General features: G+C 41.9%; 1 protein-coding gene and 1 long non-coding RNA gene across 4 annotated transcripts in view; one reads left to right on the top strand and one right to left on the bottom strand.

Annotated features, from left to right (window-relative positions):
- The first annotated feature begins 1,365 nt into the window (after positions 1-1,365).
- Positions 1,366-23,780, top strand: LOC140697330 (uncharacterized). The gene is made up of 5 exons (XR_012074260.1): positions 1,366-1,451; positions 6,758-6,929; positions 7,290-7,401; positions 14,458-14,529; positions 23,386-23,780. It is a non-coding gene; the product is annotated as an uncharacterized lncRNA (long non-coding RNA).
- The window catches only part of CHCHD3 (coiled-coil-helix-coiled-coil-helix domain containing 3), a 251,261-nt gene continuing 237,644 nt past the window's right edge, over positions 10,556-24,172 (bottom strand). The window contains exons 7-8 of one of the 3 annotated variants that reach the window (XM_072964443.1): positions 23,774-23,909; positions 10,556-11,277 (exon numbers count right to left, since the gene is read on the bottom strand). In XM_072964443.1, the coding sequence (XP_072820544.1) occupies positions 11,254-11,277; positions 23,774-23,909 (160 nt within the window). In that variant the 3' untranslated portion in view covers positions 10,556-11,253. Of the gene's footprint in view, positions 11,278-14,407; positions 14,553-23,773; positions 23,910-24,172 lie in introns of those variants that run through there. The other 2 variants (XM_072964444.1, XM_072964442.1) reach the window with 2 other exon arrangements.

Raw genomic sequence — 24,172 nt, 5'->3', positions numbered from 1 at the left:
GTCTTGGAGCTCAGGGAAAGTCAAAAAGGAAGTAGGGAATTTGTCTGACAGACCCCACCGAGCAAAAGTAGCATCAGCCACAAGTAGGAGGCTTTTCCTGTTACTCTTCCCTCTGCTGGAAACCTCTGTCACTTTACTCAGGAAAGAAAATCTAGCACTGCCGCACCCAGGACATAGGAGGAAGCGGATGACAAGAATGGGGCTTTTATTCATTATTCACTAGACTTTTATTGAAAACGTGTACTGTAAAACTGCGCTGGAATGGATGCCTGGGGGATCCAGGGGCCCTAAAGATGGAGCAGCAGCATGACGCATGCGCAGAGAGAACATGCCAACACGAAGAGCTAGACTTCTGGGCAGGGTAGGACTGGGCTGCCACTTACTAGCTGTATTGACCCTTGGCGCATTACTTAACCCCTCTAAGCCTCGGCTTCCTTATCTGGAAAGTGAGGATAATAAAAGTAGCTAACTTACAGGATTACTGCAATCAGAGGTAATGTATGTAAAATGCTCAATACAGTGCCCAGCTCAGAATACCCTTCAACAAATGTCAGTTACTAGTAGGTATTATCGAGAGGGGAAATGACTTCGTCATAGGGATAAGCTTGAATCTGTTTAAATTTATTTTGAGTCCTTTTTATTGTGAAGCATAAGACACACAGTGAAGCACACAAAACAGACGTACAGCTCAATGAATTATCATAAATTAAGTAGATCCATTACCCAAAGAAACAACATCACAGGACCCCAGAAGGCCCATTTGTGCACCCTCTCATCAGTACCCCCCTGACCCTCAGAAACATAACTGCTATCCATTTGTGATAGCTCTTCCTTATTTTCCTGTATACCTCATAAGCATCCATCCATAAACACTATCATTTATTTTGCCATTTTAAGAATTTTATAGGAACGGAATTATACGTGTTTTTTAGTCCTTGACTTATTTTGCTCAACAGTTTGTGAGAATTGTTCATTTTTATGTGGAACCATAACTTGTTCATCAGTATTACTGTATAATATCCCATGTGCCTCAATATATTCATTGTTTTCACTATAATGCACATTTGGTTGTTTCTACTTTGTAGCTATTTTGAATGCTGCTGAACATTCTGTAGGTATGTACCTAGGAACAGCACTACTGGGTAATGAGATACAGATCTGTGCTACAGACTGTATGTTTATGTCCCTACCTCCCCAATTCATACGCTGAGACCTAATCCCAGTGTGACAGTCTTTGGAGGTTGGAGCCTTTGGGACGTGATTAGGTCATAAGGGTAGATCTGTCATGAATGGGATTAGTGCCCTTACAAAAGAGACCCCAGAGAGCTCCCTCATCCTTACCCTCATGTGAGGATATAGGGAGAAGGTGGCCATCTGTAAACCAGAAGCAGGCTTCACCAGACACCAAATCCACCAGCACTTTGATCTTGGACCTCCCAGCCTCCAGAACTGTGAGGAATAGATTTCTGTTGTTTAAAAGCCACCCCATCATCTCAAGTAATTCTCTTATAACTAAGATAACATGTTCAGCCTTAGTAGATAATGCCAGATCATTTCCCAAATTGGTTGTACCAATTTGCACTCTTACCAGCAATGTGTTAGAAGCTAGTTGCTTTACATCCTTGTCGACAGTCGGTATTTTCTCTCTTTAATTTTTCCCATTCTGGTGGATAAACAGTGGCATCTCATTGTGATTTTAATTTGCATTTCCCTAATTGGTGATGCTGTTGAGTACATTTAATAAGTTTATTGGCCATGTAGATATTTACTTCTGTGAAGTGCTTATTTCAGTCTCTTGCTCATTTTTCTGTTTGGTTGCCTTTTTCTTACTGATTTGTAGTTCTTTCTGTAGTCTGGATGTGAACCCTTTGTTGACTTATGCTTCACAAATGTCTTCTCTCTTAAGATTTCCCTTTTCACTCTCTTCGTGGTGTCTTAATGAACAGAAATTCTTAATTTTAGAGTAATGCAGTTTATCAACCTTTTCCCATATAGTGTTTTTGAACCTTGTTTAGGAAATATTTCCTTATAATAAGGTCATGAAGCTATTCTTCTACATTGTATTCTAGAAACATTAGAGTTTTACTCATTTAAATGACACTCCAATTAAAACTGACTTCTAAGTAAGGAATGATGCAGGGTCCAGGTTCCCTTTTGTTCCATGTGATATCCAATTGACCCAGCACCATCTATCTATCTACACACACACACATATATAGTTATGTATATATACACATGTACATACATACAGTTAATTGAGATATAATTGACATATTAGTTTCAGGTGCGCATGATTCAATATTTGTATATATTGTGAAATGATCACAATAAGTCTAGTTATTATCCATTACCATATATAGTTACAAATATTTTTCTTGTGATGAGAACTTTAAGATCTACTCTCTCAGCAACTTTCAAGTATTTGATACAGTATTATTAACTATAGTCACCATACTGTAACTTACATCCCTTATTATTTATTTTATAGCTTATTTTGTTTATTTTACATTTACTTATTTTATAGCTGGGACACACTTATAGCTGAGACATACTTATTTTACAGCTGGGAGTTTGTACCTTTTGACCAACTTTACCCATTTCACCCACCCCCCAACTCCCTGCCTCTGGCGGCCACCAATCTGTTCTCTGAATCCAGAGCTCATTCTGTAAGATTCCACAGATGGTATCTGAGATCACATGATTATTTGTCTTTCTCTGACTTATTTCAATTTCCATAATGTCCTTAAGGTCCATCTATGTTGTCACAAATGGCAATATTTCCTTTTTATGGTTAAACAGTATTCCGTTTTACACACACACACACACACACTTTATCCAAATTCATCCATCAGTGTATACTTAGGCTGCTTCCATATCTTGGCTACTGCAGTAACTAATTGCAATAAACAATGCTGCAGTGAACATGGGGATGCATATACCTTTCTGAGTTAGAGTTTTCTTTTTCTATAGATAAATCCCAATAGTAGAATTGCTGGATCATCCAGAAATTCTATTTTTAATGTTTCCATAGTAGCTGCACCAATTTACATTCCCACCAACAGTGCACAAGGGTTCCCTTTCCTCCACATCCTCACCGACACTTGTTACCTGACCATAAGAGATCTGGCTCCCATTATCCTCAATACACTTATTTATTGGATCAGTGTCCTCTGTATAGAACCCCTTTCCCATTGCTACTGCCACCATTCTTCCCCCCACCAAGGCAGCCATCCTCCCATCACTCAGGCTCCAACACCATGAACTGACATGTTCTCACCCTGCTCAGGCATCCCACTCTGGGCCACCATCACCCCCTCCTCCTGCATGAAGGCCTACCTTGTGTGGTCCCACTTAATGGTTTTTTGGGCTTAAGTTATTCAAGAAGGAAGAAAGGATGACACTCAGTTTTCTAGTGAACATTAACTTGGGATACTCCTCATGGCTGATCAGAAGGTATAAGCCATCACTTGAGAATGACCTCCTCCTCTCACGACCAAATCCATTAGCCTGCCTGAATCTATGTGCGTGAACTTGACCTTCCTTCCTGTCACAACAGAGGAACTGTCTCTGCTCTAAACCTGAATCCTTCTTTTTGGCCCGCTCACGGGCTTTTCACTTAATTTCTCCTTTCTGGTTATTTCTATTGGCATACAAAATGAGCTACAACATCTCCAGTCTTAAAAAGAAACCTCCCTAGAACATCTCATCTCCTCTACCTACTTCCCGCTTCTTCTCCCCTCTTAGCAAACCTACTCAAAAATGCTGCCTTTCCTCACTGTCTCCACTTTCCAAACCCATTCTTTCAACTCCATGTGATCAGGCTTTCATTCTCATCAGTCACCAAAACTGCTCAGCAAGTGGCCTTCATGTTCCTCAATCCACTGGCTAATCCTGTCTTCATCTTATTCAATCCACCAGCAGCATTTAACACAGCTGGTCATTCCCTTCTTGAAACACTTTCTTCTCTTGACCTCCAAGTTGACCTTGACTTGTCTCCCACCTCAATGCCTGTCCTCTCATTCCTCTTTGCTCCTCAAACCCCACTCCTCCTAAAAGCCGCAGAGCTAAGTCTTCAACCCTCTTCATTCTCCACATTCACGCGCTAGGTGAGTTCAGTCAGTGCCAAGGCTCTGTACAATCTCGACTGGGACAGCTCGGTATTCTATCGAGCCGTGGCACACACCTAAAGGCCTACTGCACTTGTACTAGGAATTGCACTTTATATATTAAACCTGACGTGATCAAATTTGAACCTGCTAGTACTGTGTCTCCAGCACAGTAAATGGTACCGCCATTCTGCTAGCTGCTTGAGGAAATCTTGGGGTTCTTACACTTTTCCTCACACCCACATCTACTGCAGTCGTCAGTCTTGCTGGGTCCACTTTTACCTATAGATGTCCTATGTCTGGTGACTCTCACTTCCTCCACTGCTATCACCCTAGTCCAAGTCACCCCCTCCTACTTCATTAGGAAGCTACAACCTCCTAACGTTCTCCCTGCTTCCTCGTTATCCATATGTCACATAATTCTTCACACAGCAGCAAGTGAACTTTCAAAAATGTACATCAGATCAATTTGTGGCCCTGCATCAAACTCTGTTTTTGTTTTCTAGGTTTTTTTTTTTCTTATCAGGTTCAGCATAAAACTTAAATTCTTACCACGGACAAAGTCCATGGTGAAAAAGCCCTACCTGTCGCCCCTGCCTGCCTCTCTGAACCCGTCTCTGACACTATCTTTTTCACTCCACTCAAACCCCAAGGACTCCCTTGCTGCTCCCCTAACAAACCAAACTTGTTCCTGCCTCAGGACCTTCGTGCTTACTGTTCCCCCAGCCTGGAATGCACTTCCCCAGATCTTCATACAAATGGTTCCCTCACTACAATCAAGGATCCACCAAATGGCTTTCCTTTCAGCTGTTTCCACCGCCCAGTCTAACAGAGCACACCCACCCTGAAGCCCTAGTTCCTCTCCCTGAACTACTCCTCGGCCCTCCTTAACACTGTCCATGACACTTACTACTTCCTCACAGTATCGTTCAAGCCCCCTCCCCTCCCAAAGAACATAAACTCCATAGGGTCAGGACCTCTGTCTTGTCTATCACGTTGATCACTATTCCCCTGACGCCCATAACAGTGCCTGGGACACAGGGGTAGGCTCTGTGGATTAGACGAGTTAATGTATGAATGACTCAGGCAAGGCCAGCGTGACAGGGTACAATGGCTGAAAAGCGCGTCTCCCAGGTGCAAGAAAACGCCACTGGTGCACTAAGTGACACAAGCTGACCCGCAAGGTGATGAATCAGCCGCTCCTGTACGGAGGACGGAGCTGAAGTGGCTACAAAAACTCAGGACAGTAACTTCTGATGTTCCTGAAACAGCAGTATCTTAATGGAGATTCATAACCCCTCTTCTGCTTCAATACAATAACATCTAACTGCACTGATAAATTCATCTCCAATGGAAGAAAAGCACCTTCTGCCTAGTTACTGAGATTTCCAAGTTCTGTGTTAAGTTCGGTGTGAGGGTAAGGAGTGTGGGCTCTTTTATTTTGGGTTCATACTTAAAACGTGACTGCTGCAAAGGCATTTTAAGAACACTGAGGTAACTCCAACTCCCAACAGCAGGTTAGCTGACATCCTGTCCACCCTCTGCCAAAGCAGTTTCCGGCTCTTGCTCTGCAGCCAACCTTCCAAGCTTGGAATAAAATGACACTGCCTTTTCAACTCTGTGTTGAATAATATTTTCAATGACTTCACGGTCACGCTTCTGAGACCAGGGTGCACATTACCTTAGGGAGATGCAGAGCAAAGCTAAAATCTGCAGGCTGGCGTTGCGTTTCTGTTTTGATGCTGACTGAGAAACATGGCCTGTGGCTGTGAAATGAAGAAAATGATTTTTACCCTTGTCTCTTGAACTGCACAGGCAGCAGATAATAAGCAATTGGCCCCAGTCATCTGGCCTTCAACCCCTATTGTACATATTCTCCAGGGAGAGGGAGAGGGTGGGCAAGGCCGAGGGCCCGGCAGCAGCCTGGCCAGTGGGCAGACCCAACAGAGAAGGGCTGCAGGAGGCTCCCTAAATACGGGCCACCTGGGGTCCTGCCCTGGCAGGCCATTCCCTACACCAGGATGAAGTCTAAGGCAGGGAAGGCATAGCTAGAGCAGAGTGGTATCCAGCAACTTGGCCACTGACCTCTGGCTTCTGTATTTGCATTTAAAAGCTTTTATGGAAATGTAATTTACTTTGAAGGATTATATTCAAAGCAGACTGCCTCTCAGCAAAGTGACAGTGGCCATAGCCCAGTAAGGATCCTTCCAGGAGAGGTAGAGACTACAACTGGGACAGAGAGGTGAGGGAAGTCAAGCTTTTCTGCATGGGAAGATCTTTGAAGTGCGTGGAGGCCTCACCTAATCAAACTCACTTCAAGAGGTTTGAAGCATTTCATTAAATTGAAGCACAGATGTTTTTCATTTTAGAGTTGACTTGGTTTGAGGGAGTTTCAGGGACTGAACTCGATAGATTCAATTTTCAGTTTCCAACTTCCTTAACGGAAAGTCATAAATATGGTGACCACATTTCCTGAATCCAAATTAGGCTGAACACTGGGCTCTTCCCCAAAATATAGGGCAGCTGTTTTGGTCGAGAGAAGGTGGAGGGTCTATTCGGAGGTTCAAGACAACTGTAAGAAAAGTGGAAGACACTTGATTTGGATGATGACTTTTGCTTTCTCCCCTGAATCAATTAACCTTTTTCTGTAGGGCTTCTGCCAGCAGTGCTGAGGCTGGAGGCACAGGGGGTAGAGAGAGAACACTGCACATGAAATACACAATTTCATCATCTTCATTCAAACATCAGCCTGGAAGTAGGAGAATTAGGTGGTTGGCTGTCTTCCTCCCAAACCTAGGACCCAGTGACTTTGGGCTTTGGAAGGTAATAGAATTGAAAGTTCCTGAAGCTCTCTGGTACTTAGGTCCAAATTCTTAGTGTTAGGGACCCTGTCCGAAGAGTGAGGGGATCTCATTCCGGGTACAGGAGAACACGTCCATTTTGTCTTTGGTGCTTATCAAGTCAATCTACCATCATTGCTCTCCAAGGTACATTCGAGCAAGAGTGAACCTCCTCGGTATGCAAAGGCAGCCTTGAAGTTTCCCACCTCACTGAACCTGAAAAAATCACTGACTGCTCCCACCTCCCTGGGCCATGAGCAGGCTGGGGGTGACAGTGAGTGGATACAGCTTTAAATCATCTAAATTGAAAAAAGTAAAAATCACTTCTGTGCTCAAATTACAGTGGATTCTGAATGACGGAGGCTAGAGAATGAAAAGGACTTCATGGGGATAATGTCCAGCCCTTCTCTCACACAGCCTTGATCTCCAAGAGCTAGTATTCTGTCTTCTGAATAGTAAGTCCCTTTAATTCCCTTTATATAGTTTCAGTCACTGTTGGCACCTCCGACACTAAGTAGGTCAAGGGAAGGAGACAGTGAAAACTGAAAACCGTAACATTCTGCATTCTCTTAGATTCAGCAGGACAAGAGACTTAAACAAATATTCAATATAAATTTAAAAATAAACTGTGGAATTGAGTAAACCAGCATATGTACTGTTCAGACTAATGCAGGTAGCAGAGCGTTGGCACCATGGTCTCCTGTCCTGAGGGTGGGGGAGGGGGGTTGGATCATGGGTCTCATGGGCACAAACTGGCTACAAGTCCTGGGGAGACATCGAAGGATGGACACAGACTGCCCACTCGGTAAATTCTCTGGGGGAAGGGAAAGAGAACCATTTTCCTCTAATGAGGATCATAAACTATAGGGAAAATACAAAGGTCACAGAGAATTAAATACATATTTAGTTTTTTTTTCACAGAACTTAAAAAGTTCCATTGACCAGGTTTATAAATTAAGAACTACAAATATGAGAAACCACTAAATGATAAGAAGTACTAAATATATATAAGAACTAGGAGGCTGGGGAAGGGAAGGAAGTATCAACAATCACTTGCTGTAATGCAGAAGAGCCACAGCAGGCCACCGGGCAGAGAGAAACCTGAGGAGGCATGGCTTGCTCCAAGAGGCAACAGAGCAGAACTCAGAGCAAGAGCCCAGGATTCTACACCCAAGATAATGCCATAGTATTATGTCTCAGGAGGTGGGCCTTAAAGGCCAAGAAGGGTGAGAAAAGTTTAAACATACAGAAGAGGCTAGAGGCAGCGATAAAGATGGAGTAATTGAGAGGGGGAACATGAGAAATGGATGAAAACCTGGGGGAGCAGTGAGAGAGAAAATGAACATTAACTCACTCATTCAAAGCAGGAGCTTTTCAAGAATTGAAACTCGAAACAGAATCATCACAGTTAGTTATTACAGCTCTTTCAATTGTTCAACTACTCTAGTTCTTAATCTTGAAAGGGTCAGCGCCTACAGCTCACGGAAATGGGGGAAAGAATTATCCTGGGGGCTTCTGGCAAGCAATTACACCTGTCGGCTGAAAGACCTAGCTCAGAACCACAGGTTCCCAACTCCTAAGCCAGAGAGGCTGAGGACATCTGGCCGCTTGTTCAGTTTGAAGCAAAAGAGCAGCAGCTCAGAGCTCCTGTAGAGAAGAGTCTCACTGGTTGACCGGCAGGCCACAAGTACCTGGCTTTTAGCAGTCCACATTTGCTGTTAATAATGTTTAGTCAACTTTTCAAACCACTGCACATTGGCACATTTTCTGTAGTAAGTTACTGACTTTTCAAAGGGAGGACTTTGTGATTTGACCGTTATCTTCTAGAAGTTCACTAGACATTAGTTAAGCGTGGTAACATCTGACCAGCTTTCAAAATACTTTATTCTTCTTGGCTTCATGAGCTAAACTATTGTGGTTCAAGGTGTGTTCTACTTAATGGAGATACTGATTGTTATGTGTTGCTCCCATGAGCCTCATACAGTTCACAACATTCTCTTCAAGCCATCATCCTGAGGTGACCCAGGCAGAGCCGTGATGCAATTAACAGGGAGGTCTCCGAGGTTCAGGAAAAGGCATCATTTCAGCCTTTTATTTCTCTAAAAGTGCAGTCTTTCCCCTTTGTACACAATGTGTTTACCAGAATGAGAAGTTAATAACCAGTGCTGGGAGAGAGATGTCCTGACAGACCACCTTCCATTTTCGTGGATTTAACCAGCTCTAAATGCCTGACTCTTCAGTGCTGTATTTCCCTGCCAGCAACAAGACTGGCAGCCTGGGATGTGCCAAGTTCTTGGCTCTAAATTGCAAAACAAAACAGTATAGGAGGGAATTTATGAGTTAGCTGATTTGCAAACACGACGGCAAGTCACCGTGTACGCATTTGTTTCCGTGTCCCTATTATTTCTCCCAGGCAGTTACCTGGATGCCTTCCTGACAACGCCAAGACGAGCTGCTCCTCAAGTTACCAATGCTTCCTTCATTCACACCGAAATGAATGCAGCTTATTTTGCATCACTTAAACAAAAACAAAAAACTTTGACGAAACAGAACCACAGAGCTGCTCAGTAATTACGGTAGGAGTGTCCCCAACGTCATTCAGAATCAGCATCAGGTTTACAGTGTGTCCACAACTATCCACAGAGATGCCATTCAAATGGGGATTTCAAACGTGGCATAAGAAGCCACACTTACACGAAAGGGGGCTGGCCGAAATTTCCCAACACAAGTTAACATTCCTTCAACTTCCCTAAGTAAAAGGTAGGTGGACGTTTCTTCCACGCCCCCAACTCCAAATACCAGTTTATTGAATAATCCAACGAGCCTGACCAAATGTATGTGGAAAGCATCTGTGCTCGTCACCATAAGCCTACAAGGCAGGTTCTTGCGTTTCCCCTTGATTTACAGTTGAAGAATCTGAGGCTTAGCATGGTGGGGTGACTTAATTAGATCCCCCAGCTGGGCAGGAGCAGAGTCGCAATCTGAACACAGATGCACCTTATTCCAGAGCCTGAATTCTTAATTATTTTGCTAAATTATCTCCTGTAACGATAAAAATGAAATAAAAATTCTACACGACAAAAGATGTTTAGATGGCATCACAGAGCACTGGTGTTCTTTTCTTTCTCTCTTTCCCGGGAAGATCTTTTCATTCAGTTTGACTACTCATTTCCAAGTAACTTCCAGTGTTGAAGCACCAATCCTCTGGTAGAAAAGTGAGAATTATCATCAGGAAGTTTTGATGAAATTGGAGAGAGAGAAAAAAATCTGTTATTTTTTTTTTCCCTTTTAACATTTTCCTCTATCAACCTAACCAAGGTTATCTAGTCTAGTTCTTGCCCCAGGCAGGATGACTGCAATCATTCCAAAGAAAGGAAGGTTCATGCAATTTGTAAAGATCTTCCTGAATCCTACAAGTTTTAAGTATCTCTTGCCTGTCTAAGGTTCTGCAAAGCATGTTGGAGTTTTGTAGAGGAAACGTACCACACAAATACAAATTAATAATGGTATAAATTAACGCAATTCCCATAAGTGTAACCATCTAATCCGGCTAAATAAAACAGATCGATCGATCAATCAATCAATAATACGAGAGGCCCCAGACCACAATGCCAGTCTTCGTCAGAAAATATATTTATTATTGATAGTGAGTGAAGTAAAGATGTCAGTACTCATGATAGAGATGTCGCAGAAGCCAAGGTTTCCTTCATGTTGATAAAAAATGCCTATTTCACTTGTAATCAGAAACATTATTCCAGTAAAAGAGGTACATTTTCTTTCCTTTTTGTTTTCTTACATGATCACCGTAAGTTAAAATAAAGTAGCTCTTACACAGACACAGAGAAAAGAAAAAGAGGAACCTAACATGACAACAGCCTAGCTAATTCCGCCTAGCACTGCTGCCCAAGAAGGAGGGTTTTGGCTTCTCTTCTTCCCACTCCGATGATCTCAGCCCTCGATCCCAACCCCCAGCTTTGCTGGAGTGAAGGTTCACCAAATGGCAGCACTTGGTTAGACGAGGAAGCGGAATCGAAAGTACAAAAGGTGGAGAGGGCTGCCTTTCTTTTTAATCATCATAAATGGGCTTTATTAACACTGTAGCACGTCCTTGATGGCTGATTCCTGATCTAGGCCCTGGCTTTTCAAACTGTTGCCGATCAAACTGTGATATGCTTCTGCTGACTCTGCTCTCTGATGCTTCTCTTCAACGGTCTTCTCTTTAAATGGGTTACTTTCTTACTAGGAAAAAAAAAAATGTTCCACCTCTGGAATTAACGTAGAAGTTTTGCTTGTTCTAAAAGTTGACTTTATCCTCCCTTTTCAAGCATGCTCTGCAAGAAAAATAGAAAACGTAAGATTCACCACCAGAAGGAGACCAAAAAATGGCAGTAACGATTTAGTAATATTTGTAATGCTTTTCAAAGACCTACTTCAAAAACACATAGAGACGTATTCTTCCAGGTCTCGAAATATGACTCCTTTTAATGAGCATCAATGTTTAAGCATGTAAATCTCCAAATGACCCCTCAGCCCACCCTAAGGGTGAACATGGCCTGGACTGTGGGGGTGGGGGTGGTGGTGGTGGCGTGTGTGTGTGTGTGTGTGTGTGTGTGTGTGTGTGTGTGTGTGTGGTGTGTGTGTGTGTGTGTGGGGGGTGTGTGTGTGTGTGTGTGTGTAAATGTGTGGGAGCATTTCTGGTGGCACAGGGACTGGGGGGAAGCTTTTGCCAAGAGGGAAGGGGTGGGGATGGAGTGTGATGAAGAAGTAATCTGTCAAGTGAAGACAAGATCCTCTCTCTGAAACTGCTGCTCACTCTAGGCAGAATGAAGATGCACATGAAATCATAATGCTGGGCAGAACTACAAGGATAAGTATCTAGTCCCAAATTACAAATATGGCTCCTACATTTTATTTCATTATTTATGTTGGTGTGGGTGAGGAGTGGCAGACAGGAAGAACTTTTTTTCCCAGTTTTATTGAGAAATGATTGACATACAGCACTAAAAGTTTTAAGGTATACAGCATAATGGTGTGATTTACATAATTCTGAAAACGATTACAATAGGTTTAGCTGGCATCCATCATCTCATATAGTCACAATAAAAAGAAAAAAATTATCCTTGTATTGCAAACTCTTGAGATCTCTTAACTTTACTATATTGTAACACAGTGTTAACAATAGTCATCATGTTGTATATTACATCTCTGGTATTTACCTTATAACTGGAAGTTGGTACCTTTTGACCTCCTTCCTCCAATTCTCCTCCCCCCTACACCCCCTCCTTGTAACCACAAAAGCTTCTCTCTCTCTATAAGCTTGGTGTTTGTTTTTAAATTCCACATACAAGTAAGATCATACAGTATTTCTCTGTCTGATTTACTTCACTTAGCATAATGTCCTCAAGGTTCACCCATATTATAGCAAAGGGTAAGATTTCCTTGTTTATTTTAATGGCCATGCAATAGTCCATTGTATATACATATATATATATGTATATACATATATACCACACTTCTTTATCCATTCATCCATTGATAGACATAGGTTGGTTCCATGTTTCAGCTACTGTGAACAATGCTGCTATGAACATGGGAGTGCAGGTATATTTCTGAGTTAGTGTTTTTGTTTCCTTTGGATATATTCCCAGAAGCAGAAATGCTGGATCATTTAATAGTTCTATTTTTAATTTTTTAAGGGACCTCTATACTGTGTTCCATAGTTGTTACACCAATTTGCAACCCCACCAACAGTGCACAAGGGTTCCCTTTTCTCCACGTCTACATCAGCATTTGTTATCTCCTGTCTCTTTGATGATGGCCATTCTAACCGGCATGGGGTGACAGCTCATCACTGTGGTTTTAATTTGTATTTCTCTAATGACTAGCGACATTGAGCATATTTTCATACACCTGTTGGCCATTCAAACATCTTTGTTTGAAAAACGTCTATTCAGGTCCTTTTTTTTTTGCTATTGAGTTGTATGAGTTCCTCATGTATTTTGGATATTAATTCCTCATCAGATACATGGTTTGTAAATAATTTTTCCCGTTCTGCAGGTTGTCTTTTCACTTTGTTGATGGTTTCTTTTACTGTGCAGAAGCTTTTTAGTTCTATGTAGTCTCACTTATTTTTTATTTTTTTCCTTATATTTTAGGTATGATTTCCAAAAAATAATTATGAAGACTCCAGTCAAGAAGCTTTTTCCCCCCATGTTTTCTTCAATGAGTTTCATAGTTTCAGGTCTTATATTTAAGACTTTAACCCATTTTGAATTAGTTTTTGTGAAAGGTATATGATAAAGGTCTAGTTTTATTCTTTGACATGTGAATATCCAGTTTTGCCTCCACCATTTACAGATGAGACAATCTTTTCTTCACTGAGTATTCTTAGCTCCCTTGTCAAATATCAGTTGACTGTATATGTTTAGGTTTATTTCTGGGCTCTTCATTCTGTTTCATTGGTCAGTATGTCTGTTTCAATACCAGTACTACAGTTTTAATTACTATAGCTCTATAGTATAGCCTGAGTTCAGGAAGTGTGATGCCTCCTGCTTTGTTATTCTTTTTCAGGATTTCTTTAGCTACTCGGGGTCTTTTGTGGTTCCAAAATTTTAGGAGTGCTTTTTCTACTTCTTATTAAAAACAAACAAACAGTGGAATCTTGACAGGGATTGCACTGAATCTATAGATGGCATTTGGCAATACTGACTTTTTAACAATAATAATTCTTCCAATCCATGAACATGGGATATCTTTCTATTTACTCATAATTTCTTTGTTTCATCAATGTGTTGCAGCTTTCAAAGTAGAGATCTTTGACATCCTTGGTTAAATTTATTCCTAAGAATTTTATTGTTTTTGATGTGATTGTAAATGGGATCAACTTCTTTTTCAGAAAATTCATTGTTAGTGTACAGAAACACTACTGATTTTTTTGTATGTGAATTTTATATCCTGCAACTTTACTGAATTTGTTGATCAGTTCTAACAGCATTTTGGTTGAGTTTTTGGGATTTTATATATATAAAATTTTATATATAAAATATATAAGAATTCTTAACTATCAGATCAAACCTCTGACTATCTGAGGCAGATGATATACTGTCTCCATTTTTAGGAATCTTTAAGAAAACAAAAGTGATCCTTTCCCCTTTAGTTTTGAAATTAGGAAGGAGAGGCTAGGTCAGGCCCAAGAAGCCTCTAATTTGTTCATGTCTTCTTCTTTCCATGCACTTATTCACCCAGCTCTTATCTGAGCTCCTACTAGGCACTCACAGTACTGAGTTAGGTGATATGGGGAAACCAATAACATGCTCACAGAAAATTAAGGCATAAGACAAGGTGATAATTTGCTATTTAAAAAATTGTATTTGCTATATATACATTAAAATTTTATTTTACTGAATAGGTAATACATGCACACAGCATACAATTCAAGAACAATAAAAGAATATATAGGACGAAGCAATTTTTTCTCTTCTTCCTCTTTCCTAATTTGTGTACTCTTTCAGAGAAAGTATTCACAAGTGGAGTGGTGCTGCCCATTTCAGAAAAGGATAACTCTCTGCAGCTGGAGCGATCAGGTAAGGCTCCTCAGATGATCTTTCTGTACAGATAGAATACAAACAAGGATTTGGGGAGGGGGAGTGAGCATGGGAAGCACTGGTAAAGATTCAGAGGTGGAAACAAGCCCATTAAGTGTGGGGTGAAGAATGGAGGAGAGAGACAGGCCTAGCTAGAGGAAAGGGTAGGCACTCAGGAGGTACTAAGGAAAAGAATATAAAAAGGGCCCAGAGTGGATGTCAGGCTGAGATACTTCCTTGTTGGCCACAGAAAAAACCTGGGAATCCAACAAATGTCTTTAATAGGAGAATGTCATTTGGGAAAGTTACCCTGACATCCTTAGCACAATGGATCCAATGGAGGAGAGTCTGGAGTCAGGAAGACCAGGGAGGAGGCAGATTAGAAACCAAGTAAGAATGGGAACAAGAAATAGAGCCATAAAAAGACAAGGGAAGAAAAAAAAGGGATAATGAGATCTAAGGTAGGGTGGGTCCTCAGTGACAGAATGGGGGTGTGACTAAAAAAAACAGGGAAATCAGGGGAGGAGCCACTTCCTCCTGGAAGTGAGTAAGATGACTGAAATTCTAGGTTTGGGACTCTAGGATGATGATGAGACATTCCAGATGGAAATGTCTAGAGGGAAGTTGCAGACTTGGGAAAGAGGTCAAAGGTCTTTAGAGATAAATATTTAAGGTCAAAGATAAAGAAAAGAGACTGGAATAAAGGGCAGAAAAGAAAAGGGGAAGGACAAATAAGCAAATTGGGTCACAGAAGCACAGGATGGATAGCTTATCCTAAAGATTATCCTAAAGTATCCATGATAATAGGCTTCTACAAGTCTAATGTCCATAGGGCACAAGAGAAGAACAGATATAAAAGGAGACAAACTAGCTTGGAGAGAATGCACACTGAAATGGTCAGAAAAGATGACAATGCAGTTAAGGAGGAAGTAAATCAGAAAAGCTAGATGTATCTAGAGAAAACAGGAGACAAAGCAGATTAAGCAGAAGACTCCACTCAGCACAGAGCTGTCTCGTAGAACTAAAACCGGAATGTGAGGCTCCTCTGAAACCCATCATTTATATGAGCTCTGCATTTGTTGGAAAACTTAAAAACCAAGCACTTATAAGAGTCAGACCAGGCAATGTCACAGTGTCATTTATCCTCACACCTTGTGACTTGATCTGTGAAAGTCTCTCCAACTACACAGATGGAAAGCTCTATAAACTCCAGATACATAGACAACCTTGCCACAACATTACTTATTAACACAAAACAGAAGCCAATATTAAGCAGATCTACAATGAGCCCACATAAAGGTATTTAATTACTAAAGAAAATGATCACTTTGTGAGTGATGCCACTTACATACTCACTACTTTCTTCAACATACCAATGGGAACTTTAAGCTGTTACCTATCTGGTCGAAATAACACAGCTGTGCCTTACTCTATAATTTGGGTCTTTTAGTTTAGCGACAGCTGTGTGACAACATACCTCCTTTCAAATGTTGCAAAATTATTCACAGTGACCACAACATAATTAAAAGCAACAGTTAAAGTGTTTACAAGAGTCTACGGAATCTTTTTACTATTCATCTCCCTGTAACCCCCAACCAAATACAGAAGGGTAATTTTTCACCCAGGACATGTAATGCTAAGAATGTCGGACTCTTAAGAGAGGTGAGCTGGGCCCTGGCTGACATGAAGATCAGTGGGCCAGTCTAACATGAAGACACTGAAAGAACACTTTTAAACAAATATTAAATACAGAGAAGTAACCACATTCACAAAATACCATGGTATGTGTATCAAAAATCACATCCTCAAAGAGAGCATGGCAATTCACCTGATTCACAGGTGACTCCTTAAAGACACAAGCAACAAGGTTGTGTCTTCCAGGGCTGCTCTACACACATGTGGTCAAATTGCACTCAGCTGCCACCAATGGGTGGCAGGGGGGTACAAAATTAAATTTCTGTCAGAGATATTAACAAATACAACATCAAGTTGAATTTTTTAAAAAAATGAATAAACTGTCAAAACATTCTGTGTTTTTAGTATATCACAACTATGCCGTAAAAGCTCCTAAAACCCAGATCCAAGGACCTTTCGCTGGAGCGACCCTGAGGCCGGGCAGGGTCTGTATCGGTCAGCCGCCACCTATAGGTTCTCCTACCATCCCTGTATTGGTTTTGTAAGTAGCTGCTGTTAGGCTGAATTTCAATACTGCATAAATTTAACACTGCATAAATTAACATAGGAAATTCCCCGAAGAATGAGGGAGATTTGCAAGTTATAAAAAATTGCTTCCTTCATTTAAGAAACTGCTAACACTTAATCTTAATGTGGAGAAAGAAATTCCTTGCATTTGCTCATCATTCACCTACTGGGGCTGCAGAAACACCTCTTATAAACAGCTGGCTAAAGTACCAAAAGGAGAGAATGGTTCAGGCACCCACACTGCTCTTTTCCCAAGCCTCTCTCTGATTCCAGCCGCTGAGGAAGGAAGGATTGGCGTCCTGCACTGTCAGACAGGAGCAGTGCCCCAGGGACCAGAGACCATGTGTCATTTCCATTGGTTGAGACCATATTAACTGTTTTCCTCAAATATTTTTGTTACACAGTTATGTCATCAATTGATTTTTGAACTACAGCTTTCTTGGAGGGGTTGACTATCAGAGCGGGGTGTCAGCTACTGGCTGTCTCAATATGTAGAAGAGAAATTATGGCAACCCTAGGTTGCTCACAACCATCATGAAGAGAATAAAAATAGTGTTCTTTGTCTTTTATTAAAAAGACAGATACCACTCAGAGTGCTTGTCTCTGAGCTCACCAAGTACCTCACCAAGATTCCAAAACACATAGTAAAGTTGGGTATGGAAGGAAGGCTTACAGGGGAAAGGTTTATGGGGGAAAACTAAAATGGAAATGTACCCTGCACACACCTGAGCTCTCAATAAGGGGGACAGGAAAAGCGGGCAGTGGAAGACAGAGCTCTGAGGAAGAACAGGGAGTGGGAGAGACAGAAGGAGAAGCCTGTAAGTAAGAAGGGAAAGTAATCAATAAATTCAATTTATGAGAAGCACAAAGCACGCTCTGCACCAAGCACAACTCATGGGCACCTGAAAATCTGATTAGCAAACTTGTTTTGTATTCAGTGTTGGTCTCTTTCCCCCACAGCTAGTACTGGTCTTTATTCTTCCTGCTTTGAAGGAAACACAGGTTAACTTCTTAACGCCTGGGTCTAGTTTCATCTCTTATGACAAATGCTCTGTGTAACATTCAAATTAACTTACAAGTAATTAACTGTCTACACAACTTGCTGTAGTAACACACAAAACACTAACATATTGCACTTCTAACTCTTAAAGGGTAAGCACTAGAAAAAAGTGCCTATTAAGAAAAATGAAGGTCTATTACCATGGTAATATTTCTTCTACTAAATCCAGATTTTGAAAAGAGAGAAACTGCCATAAAGCAACTATTCCTCTCAGAAAGTAGTTTAGAAAAGACTTCCTATGATGGAAGAGGCTGGGGTAACAAACCCAAACTCTGGAACTTAGTTTGCTTATATATGACTCCAAATACGAAGGGCAGCCCCACGGAGGATGGGAGAGCTGTTCTGGACACCTGTGAGTCCTCCTGAGGAGGGATGAGCAGCCCAGCCAGGCGATTAATAACTGTCATTAGGTGGTAATGAAAAAGAAGCCTTTCGGACACAATAAAAACAGGCTCCTGTAAGTCTTCCCAGAAAATTAACTTTCTTGATTTATCTTTGTGCTCCCTGAAGGTGGGCATCTGTGTCCATGAGAAGCAACCGAAGGAGAGGGGCCTCTGATGTGGGTCAGAGGAGGGGAGCAGGGTGACTGGGAGGGTCCAGTCACAACAGTGAGCTGGTCAGGGTGTTACCTTGGCTGCTGCCTCTCTCTTCCCTCCTGGGAAAACCTGGTGTGGTTCCTCCTCTGGGAGCACCCACAGTTTCAATGGGGGAAAGAGGAGAAGAGAAGAGAACTTCATTGTCAGAGGCTCCTACTCTATGTCCAAGACATCTTCTGATTTGTTCCTGAGGCTGAGAAAGGGACTAGTTCATCTGATCAGACCTCTGCAGATGACTCAGACCCGGCAGGCCGTGACCCGCAGGGGCAGCTCCTCACCTGCAGAAAGCAGGAATCAGAGACTCTGAGAGGTTGAGGACTTCCCCTGCAGTTCAGGCCAATGCGCTCTAGAGCTGTGGTTCTCAGACTCTGCGGACAGGGTTACCTGGGGAATTTGTTGGAAGTTCAGATGTTGGGTCCCACCCACCTCAGACTTTCTAAATTAAAATCAGGATGGGCCAGGCATGTTCATTTTAAATAAACTTCCCAGGTGATTCTGATCACCCACATTTGAGATCTGATGTTAGAGGGAGGAGCGTACTGGGTTTGGCATCAGACTCTTCTGGTCTGGACTCCGCCTCACCTGCAGATCACTGAAACTCTTCTGGATGCTAATTTTTCCAAGAGAAAAGATGTGATTCGGTTACATGATCTCACCGTTTTTCTAACTCTAACAGCTTCTGAGTCTATTCAAACATTTGCACGTAATTTACAGTTCATCTGAGAACAATGATCAAATACAGTTGCTCTGGCACTAAGTTTTTCTTTCAAAAATTCTGATTTCTAAAGTGACAACTACTACTATGTTTTCAGGTGCTCTTCATACTCAAGTAACAGGGATGTATTTGAGCCCTGATCAAACATAAATCCAAGTATTAGGGGAGAGAAAATACACTGTCCTCAAGAACGCTGACATGTTCTGCCACGGCAAAATCCTCCACAGGCACTGACCTCAACGCCTTCTATCTCAGAGGTTAACCATGGACCAGAGACATCATTTACTTTGTTGAAATGGAAAATCGGGTACACTAGTCTAAGGGTGGAGACACTTCATATTAGGATCTGGCCTCACTTATCAGGGTCTTGACCCTATGTTCCCCACTATAGTTGAGTAACGTCTTGATCTCCTCCAGGAGAGCAGCATAAAGCATATAGGCCTAAGTGGAGGATGTCACTTGTAAGACATCCTGATTTTGGTCCTTCCTTTAGCTGAGCAGCTCACCTGGTTCCACTGCCCACCTGTTGATTTAAACCTCCGCTATGGGTTATCGACTCCTGCCTGGCCACCGTCACCTGACTCCAGCCTCCACCCTCCACTCTGTCCCCTGAGCATCTCCTGAGTCCGGCCCTTACTTTCAGTGCTAGTCTTTCCTTGGCTCTTCTGATCCAGCTTCCTGCTTTGTCCACGGCCCACAGGGTGAAAGCCATCGCAGGAGAGTGGCCCAGGGCTGGCTGAGGGAGACTGCTGCACTTCCTAATGCAGTTTACTAGCCAGGAGGCTGCACTCTGCCAGGCAGCGCTAAGACAGCCACTGTTCACTTCACCGACTTTGGGGAAACTGTGAGACTGCTCTCACCCCTTCCAGTTGGTTCTGTCACCTTGGCTTCCCCAGGGCTGTCAGGAGCACGAGCTTCAGGGAAAGACGGTGGAACATGCAGATCAATCAGAAGTGCAGCTGTTCTTCCAGAGCGAAAGCTTAAGGCTGACAGCAAAATCTAAGAGGCCGAGGCACAAATCCTGAAAGTCCCCAAAGCAGGGATGCTCCTTGTGCCAAACAGCCCATGTAAAAAAGTTGAAATCCTTCATTTACTAAAGAAGAAATGGAAGCCCAGGTCACCATGACCAGGTCAGAACGTCAGCAACCATTTCCCACACACTCTCCTCTCCAGTGAACACAGAATGTTCAAGAGACCAGCCAGCTTCAGAGCTGGGGAAAGAGCTGAAATGCTTAGAGTTGCTACCTGCTAAGCAGCTGGATTCTGCAGGTATACTGAGGGGCAGCGGGGCGTCCCAAGGAGCAGGGGCAGTGCAGATCTGGGAGCAAGCCCTTTCTACACACCTTCCTTTTATAAAGAGAACTTGAGCACTTTGGTCCACTAGTGGGTCAACACTACGGGCTTCTCATTTCCCCCTCCCTTCCTTCTCCTGTAAGGGAGGTGAAGCAAGACTGAATGGGAATCAGGTTTTAATGGTAAGAACAGGTAATTTAATCTTGGGAGTTTATAGAAAGCTATGAGGCTAAGCAGATATGAGAAATAAAAGACACAGAAATCTATCAACTGATGTCCTCCTAATTTTTAAAATGCTGTATCTCTATAATCTCATAGAGCAAGCCAATAGCTTTTAAGTCTTAGAAGTAATAATTACAGCAATTTAATTTCTCTTTACCATTATGAAGAACATATAACTTAATATACTAGAAGTAACAGTCTAAATGTCTCATGTTGACCTGTGAGGAATTGTAAGACTAGCTGAAGAAAGATTGATGTGAATAAAGTGGATGAGTAAGAAATGAAAAGTAAGGCTAAGGAATATCCGGAAATTTTCCTATCAGTAAAATCTATTAGTCTACAGGACAATGCCCCAAGGGAACCAGTGAAAGCCCCGGCTTATGAGTCATTTAAAAGTGGAGTGGACTTGGCTACTGGAATTACTCCAAGGGGAAAACTCGCACTACGCCGGAAATGGACAACACAACCTAATGGGCTGTTGCTGTGTTTAGTATTTCAGCATGTCCAGCTCGTTCTTTGCATTTAACAAGGAAACCTAAGAAGAGGGGTGTTGACTGGTCAGGAACTGTTATAATAAATGATCAGGATCACGTGTGCTGAAGTTTCTTTCTAGCAACAGGGGCAGAGTTGGGGTCACAAAGTTAGACTAACTTCTCAAAAAGAGAAAGGAAAAGGTGGTGTTCGTGGCAAAGGGACCACTCATGAAACACTGGCAAAACCGTGCCAGCCAGTCTGACGTGGTCTTGAACGGGGCCGTGCTAAGCGGCACCTCTGCTCATGCCCTTCCTAATCTCACTCCACTATTTGCTACTTTCAGCCTCAATCACTAATTCATGTGATTTTCAAGTTTTTTCCCTTTGCTTCACAATTATCGTTCACATTTTCCCTCATTGCCTTCTATCTGTATTAGCGGAAAATGGGTGTTTCTTCACACACCTAACTCAAAAACCAAACACTACGTTTAAATTTGTTGTTTTTATGGCAAGGTATACCTCGGTCTAGCTGTTAAATTTACCATCATGACTTCCCTGGGTTTCAATTCTCTCAACTGTAAAATGGTGAAAATAAAACCATCTCTATTTACATCTCAGGCTGTCATAAAAAACAAGCAAGAGATTGGATGTGAAATGACCTTGAACTCAAAAGCACTATATAGAAATTCAAGGTGTTACTACTGTTTCTTGGTTATTGCCCATTTCAGTGTTGCCCATTTTAGGTTTAAAAGGTTTTTGTGGATGTATCTTTTTAATACTGCCTGGTGTTATACATTCTAAGTCTAATACTTGAATATAAGAGTTGTGAAAACAATAGGCACCTGAAACATACTGAAAATAATATTAAACTATATTGCAGATGGGGGTGGAAAGGAGGAAGAGGGCCCCTTTAGAATGACTAGTAATAATTTGAGGTTTCTGGCCGATTTGTTTAAGTTGGTTTCAGCATGGAATACCACCACTGAGGACAGAAGGAAAAACACTTCAGACTTATTGAATACTTTATAGAAATGGAATTGGCACAACACTGTAGATGACATCACCTCATTTCATGGAGGATTAAAATCAAGGCCCAAGGTCACAGAGCCAGTAAAAAGCAGGGCCTGGATACAAACTTGGATTTGCCCGATTCAAATTCTACTGCATATTTGACTTTGTCACAAGTTAACTCTGTTTTATTCTATAAATGTACGCTGTTGACCTCATGGGGCTACATGTAGACAGTTGAACACAAACTAGACAATCAGGATTCAGTCAATACTCCAGACACCACTGCAGCTGCTGCTTCGGTAATGTTACAAATCACATTGTGGACAAGAGCAGTTATATTACAAGACACCAGTGATGACACACACACTTTGTCACCAACATTCTGTGCAACGACCACCACCCCCACCTCAGTATGGCACTGATATCAAGCTAGAAAAATCCATGCGTCCAACTTACAGGTTCCATGTGCTTCAGTCAGTATTAATATTGAAGGCTGGAGAATGTTAGGAGCACATCAGAAGCTGTTATTTGACAAATAAAATTTACTAACTTAACATTAGTAACATTACTTTTACCAAAGACCTTAAAAGAAAGGAACCACTGGCTACTTCTGAGAGTTATACACGTGCTGCTACAAGGAGACAGAAAAGAGCCTCAAGCCGCAAGGCTTCTAAAGACAACACAGGTTTTAGTAAGTCTTGATTCTATTTTTCATACTAGTGTTACTGGTATTTTCCAGCTATCCAGACAATACCAATCCTCCCAACAGATATTTACACAGAGTTAGAAATTCACACTGAGTAGCATTATTATAACTACAGCAAATTAGACTGCAGGAAGGCATGCTGTGTAACTTGAACACTAGATTTAGTTGGGTTAGAAGGTCAACTTTAGGGAGTTTATCAGCATAAAGAACCATGGTTTCCAACAATTTCCATCTCTCAGAGCAACCGATAACCAACTGTTAAATCAGTTAAGTGATAGGCAATTATGTGACCTGCCAGAATTGATAATTTCCTTCAGGGTTTATCATTAGCTTTCTAAAGTACATGAATTAGAGAAAACACACATCCTGTGACCATCATGTTATTCTGATATGAAAGTTCCTGAGAAGAATATGAAGATAGGAGACAGACGTGATGGAAACTGTTTCCTAAATCCATCTCTGGCCTCTCTTGCCCTGCTCAACTGAGTGGACTCTACAGACTGGTAGAAGACTGAATGCTGCTTGTATGATGGGTTTTTGTTTTAGTTTTATGATTGTCTTTTGTCTTTTAAAACCAGGCTTTCTACATGACTACAACCTGTTGATGGTTCCAAAGCTGCTGACCAGAAATATGTGGCAATGACCTTGAGGGCGCAATTACAAAGTAGAGGACAAAAGTTCAGAGCAACTGGAAAAGGTGTTATTTCAGGTAGAACCTTCCCCACCACCACCATCCCCTGCAAGTAAATGAGTCAAAGAGAAGGAGTCTGCAGACTCTTCCCACAACCACCCGGATGAAAGCTGACCAGGACCTAACCAACTCGCGACAGCAATTCTTGATGATGATGACTAGTTTGGTTTATAAGGCTTTTCCACACACATTAGCCTCCTGAGTTCTCACCAGTGCCCATGATGTTGGGCTTTCCAGTCCTCTGGTGCTCCAATTAGCTTGGCTTGTACACCCACCTGTTTGGCCTGATTGACACAGCGCATGTACTGGCTGGCCAGAGCAGAGCAGCTGAGGGTCTGCTGGGTGTTCTGGCGGTAACACTGGAGGATTTGGGCCTGCAGATCAGCACAGACAGGATGACACTCATACCGCCTGAAAACAAAAACAGGGACCACTCAGACAAACGGTCTTCAACAAAATAAAGATCAAGGCTAAAGAATACATAAAACACTGAAATACAAATGTTGCAAATGCAGAAAAAAAAGTTTAAGAGAAATCACTTTCCTCAATCTTAAAAAGAAGTGGTTTCTATGAAACTAGTACTATTAACTGATCACTGCGAGCCTCTCTGTACAGTTTAACGTTCCCACCCAATCCAAAACAGAACCACGTGAATGGTACCAATCACTCTTCAG

The sequence above is a fragment of the Vicugna pacos genome, chromosome 7 (genome assembly GCF_048564905.1).
Source record: "Vicugna pacos chromosome 7, VicPac4, whole genome shotgun sequence".
Lineage (NCBI taxonomy): Eukaryota > Metazoa > Chordata > Mammalia > Artiodactyla > Camelidae > Vicugna > Vicugna pacos.
This window is presented reverse-complemented; position numbering and strand designations above follow the sequence as displayed.